General features: G+C 43.4%; 1 protein-coding gene across 1 annotated transcript in view; it reads left to right on the top strand.

Moving 5' to 3' along the window:
- Nucleotides 1-6: 6 nt before the first annotated feature.
- The window catches only part of LOC102206873 (carbonyl reductase [NADPH] 1-like), a 10,219-nt gene continuing 6,507 nt past the window's right edge, over nt 7-3,718 (top strand). The window contains exons 1-5 of the mRNA XM_013912992.1: nt 7-81; nt 253-358; nt 438-708; nt 3,081-3,195; nt 3,637-3,716. Of these exons, the coding sequence (XP_013768446.1) occupies nt 576-708; nt 3,081-3,195; nt 3,637-3,716 (328 nt within the window). The 5' untranslated portion in view covers nt 7-81; nt 253-358; nt 438-575. The remainder of the gene's footprint in view (nt 82-252; nt 359-437; nt 709-3,080; nt 3,196-3,636; nt 3,717-3,718) is intronic.

Below are 3,718 nucleotides of genomic sequence, written 5' to 3'. Positions count from 1 at the left end.
AAATTACTTCCACACAAACATGACATCATCAGTGTGCTGGGAGTGGGCGGCCACTGGGTTACATCCCACCAAGACCTGCAGGTGAGCTGGGGTCAGACTCAACAGCGGCATCATAAATTGATAACTTCATAGTTTATTATTACTATTTGAACAGAAATAACCTCTCTGGCTTTAAAGCATCTGAATGCAGCTCAGTCTGGTCTGTCTTCAGTATCACTTTCCTCACCTCTCTGTGTCTCTGTGTATTTGCAGTTGGATCCTCCAGATTGCAGATTACTTTATTTAAAATCAGCCTCTGTGTCCTTCCTCAACCCTGAAGTCTGGACAGCATCATCATCGCAGCAAGGAAGATACCTCCGTATCCTGTTCTTGCAGCATATAATCTAAAACCTTAACCCTGTAATGTGCATTTCTGAAGCCTTAACTGACCTTTGCAGATATTCTGAAGGATATCGTGGAGAAGATGTCATGATCCTACAAACCTTCCTAAAAGTTGAGAAATGCCGAAATATTGTCCTCCTCGCAGTACAGCTCATCCATAACCCAACCCACGTGTTCCACTTGTTTTTCTGGGGATGCGCACCGATCCTGCGCAGAACGCCGCCCTGCTTTTCTTCTTTTTCTGTTTTTCTTTTACAGTCGTACATTTTCACGTGCAGCGCTTTTTGTCCTCTCTGCAGCCTCATTCAGGACCAAACCCCAGCTTCAGTAAGTGTGAGGCCTCCGCTACATCTTACAGTTTTCGTTTGTCGGCAGCTTGTTTAAATTTTAGCGGATTTAAGGAGGCGTCGGGCCGACCTGCAAACTGAAAGTCAGCGTTATGTAACAGAGAGAGAGACGCTGGTGAAAGGTCTTCTGATTCTCTTCGATCAAAGGCTTTTAAACGGGAAGTTTGGACAAATTATTAATTCCATGCTGTAATTTACAGTCACGTTCTGTTTGCACATGCCTCGTAAAACCAGTGTTGTCAACTTAGCGACTTTGACGCTATATTTAGCGAGTTTTCAGACCCCCTTCGCGACTTTTTTCCTGAAAAGCGACTAGCGACAAATCTGGCGACTTTTTCTGGTGTTATTGGAGACTTATTTATGACGTTTTTTTTACGTGAACGAGGGTATCGCCCCTACTCTCAACAAGCAGCGGTTGCTGTCGTTGGCACCTCGCCCGTGCCAAAGCGCTCACAGGTGGAGGATGGTCCTCACGCAGCTGCTATCAGGGTAGGAGATGTTCACCTCTATGCGTCCAAACTGCAAATGAATCGCGCATGAGCGAAGCCGCTGCTCCCGCACTGACTGTAACGCAGTCAGTTCTTCACTGTTATGCTGTTTTGTGGATCACAAGGTTTAAAACTACTCATAAACACACAAAGTAACTCCACCAGAGTGCCTATTTCGGGTCACTTTTGCCGGTGCAAGCCCGGATAAAGGAGCAGGGTTGGAATTGTGACATTAAAAAAAAAAAAAAATTGCTAAAAGAAATTTAATTTGTAGTTCTAAATAAATTCTAAATGCATTTAAGACGTTTTTTACTCACTTTATGTCTCTTCCACGATGTTACTTCTCTCTCCAACAACGTAGTTTACAATTAAACTAAACTTATTTAATCCACATTCTGCAGTGCATTTCAAAGCTGCAGTATGTGCATTCAATTCATTTCTCCCCTGAAATTATTGGAGCAATATATGTGGATTTGTTTTCCCACTATTTTTCTCTCTGGAACTGTCATCGTGACTCAGCAGGCTTCCGTTTTTCACTTTGACCTCTACGCACTTACAGAGCTGACTCACTTTATCTAAACGTAAGTCTGTTTGCCTTCTGTTGGTGTGTTTAACGCAGCGGTTGTCAAACCCTCTTTCACAAACAGAGAAAAACAGCCATGAAAAACTTTTGTTTGACATCCGCGAAACTGCTCATTTACCCGTGCAGCGCCCTACATGTGCAATATCCAAGTAAGAAATACAGGAGATGAGTGATCTGGTTTACAATGAGGCACTGTTTCAATTCTGCTTTAAAAATATTCAGAACATCCCTTTATCCTAATTTAAAAAAAAAGGGGGGGGAGGAGATGTGTGTATTCATGATAATTTATGTTAATGAGAGTGTGGGGAGTGAGTTGGAGGGCGGGGTGGGGTGGGCTGCTTTTAACCATGTAAAGCACTCTGTGCTACATTTTTTTGTATGAAGAGTGCTTTATAAATAAAGATTGATTGATAATAAGCTATTCCAGTATTTACTTCCATAAACTGACAGTGCACTTTTTTCCCTCACTGATTTTCCCCTTAGACTTCCACCAGGCCTGAAGCTGCACTTGGATGTAACACACATATTCACGGTCGGGCCAGTTATCCAACAGCTTCAGATGAAAAACTGGGGAGAGAATTTAAAAACTATAGCAGACAAACACTAAATTGAGAAGGAAATAGGCCGTCTATAGTATCTGACACATAAAGGACACACTTGGAACAAAGGGACAGAAAACTGAGGCCAAGGCCAGCTGTAAGGTGGCTGCCCTCCCATGCAACCACCGTGTCAGGGCAGGCACCCCAGCCTCAGTGAGCTAACTGTGCCTTCAGGCTGCAGCAACTAGGAAAACTGCACAGCCCAGAGAACCAAATAAAAGTCTACATTGGGGCTGGACTGTATGCCTGCACAGGGACACAGGAAAAAGTGACCGCAGTGTGTAGCATAGAGTGGAGAAAAAGTCAAAAACACCTGCCAGAAAATTTTCGTGCAGGAACCCCCCCCCCCTTTTTTTTTTTAAACGTTTCCCACACAAATAAAAAATAAAACAACACAGATGATTGTGCTTAGCTGTGAGCACTGGGTCATGATGCTGACATCTCAGTACATTCATGTCAGGCTGCAATTAAATGAATATTTTAGAGAATTCTTTAATTTTATCTGTTTGTACGATTTTTTTTTAATATAATAAAAAAATCAAATTCAGCCTGATAATGTCACTAAAACTTTATTTTTCTTAGATAGCCATTGCTCCCAGAGCAGGGCCCACCTCCAAGTTGAACCAACACTTGTGTGAACTCATGACTTCAGACACTGATGCCTCTCTCTCTCTTTGTACAGACATGTCAACCCGAGTTGCCGTGGTAACTGGAAGTAACAAGGGCATCGGTCTGGCCATTGTCCGAGCGCTCTGCAAGCAGTTTGAAGGAGACGTTTACCTCACTGCCAGAAATGTGTAAGTGACTCACCTGGTGACACCTGGACCAAGTTGATAAATGTTCACGTATCTGCAGTTTAATCATCTCAACACGTTTGCATACCAAGAGCTTAAACAAAACTAAAGCTCGGTCAGAGCTAGCAGGAACTGCAACTGTGGTTTGTTTGTTCATCCAAGCTTCTTGCTTCAGGCTCTGAGCACGCACACGGGGGTAAAAAAGAACGTTTGATTATTTCAACCTGAAATTGTGAACACGTCTTGCTGCACATTTGTTCCATTATGTGTACAGTAAATGACCGTGGTAATGTGGCCAGGCCAGTGATGGAACTTCATCATGTTTCAGGGCCTTTGGGGACAAAATGAAGAGAGAAAGACTGAGAATCTCAGCTGGTATAAGGTGTAAACGATGAGATTGAAGACAAAGTGAATATAAATGAGGATGTTTTGCTCCTCTTGCAGAGGCCGTGGTGAGGCAGCGGTGAAGGCTCTGAACTCAGAGGGACTGAAGCCCCTGTTTCACCAGCTGGACATCGACGATCTG

Source organism: Pundamilia nyererei, unplaced genomic scaffold (genome assembly GCF_000239375.1).
Source record: "Pundamilia nyererei isolate P.nyererei 1_Seehausen unplaced genomic scaffold, PunNye1.0 scaffold00111, whole genome shotgun sequence".
Lineage (NCBI taxonomy): Eukaryota > Metazoa > Chordata > Actinopteri > Cichliformes > Cichlidae > Pundamilia > Pundamilia nyererei.
Note: the sequence above shows the minus strand (reverse complement) of the source record. Positions and strands in the feature narration are given on the sequence as shown.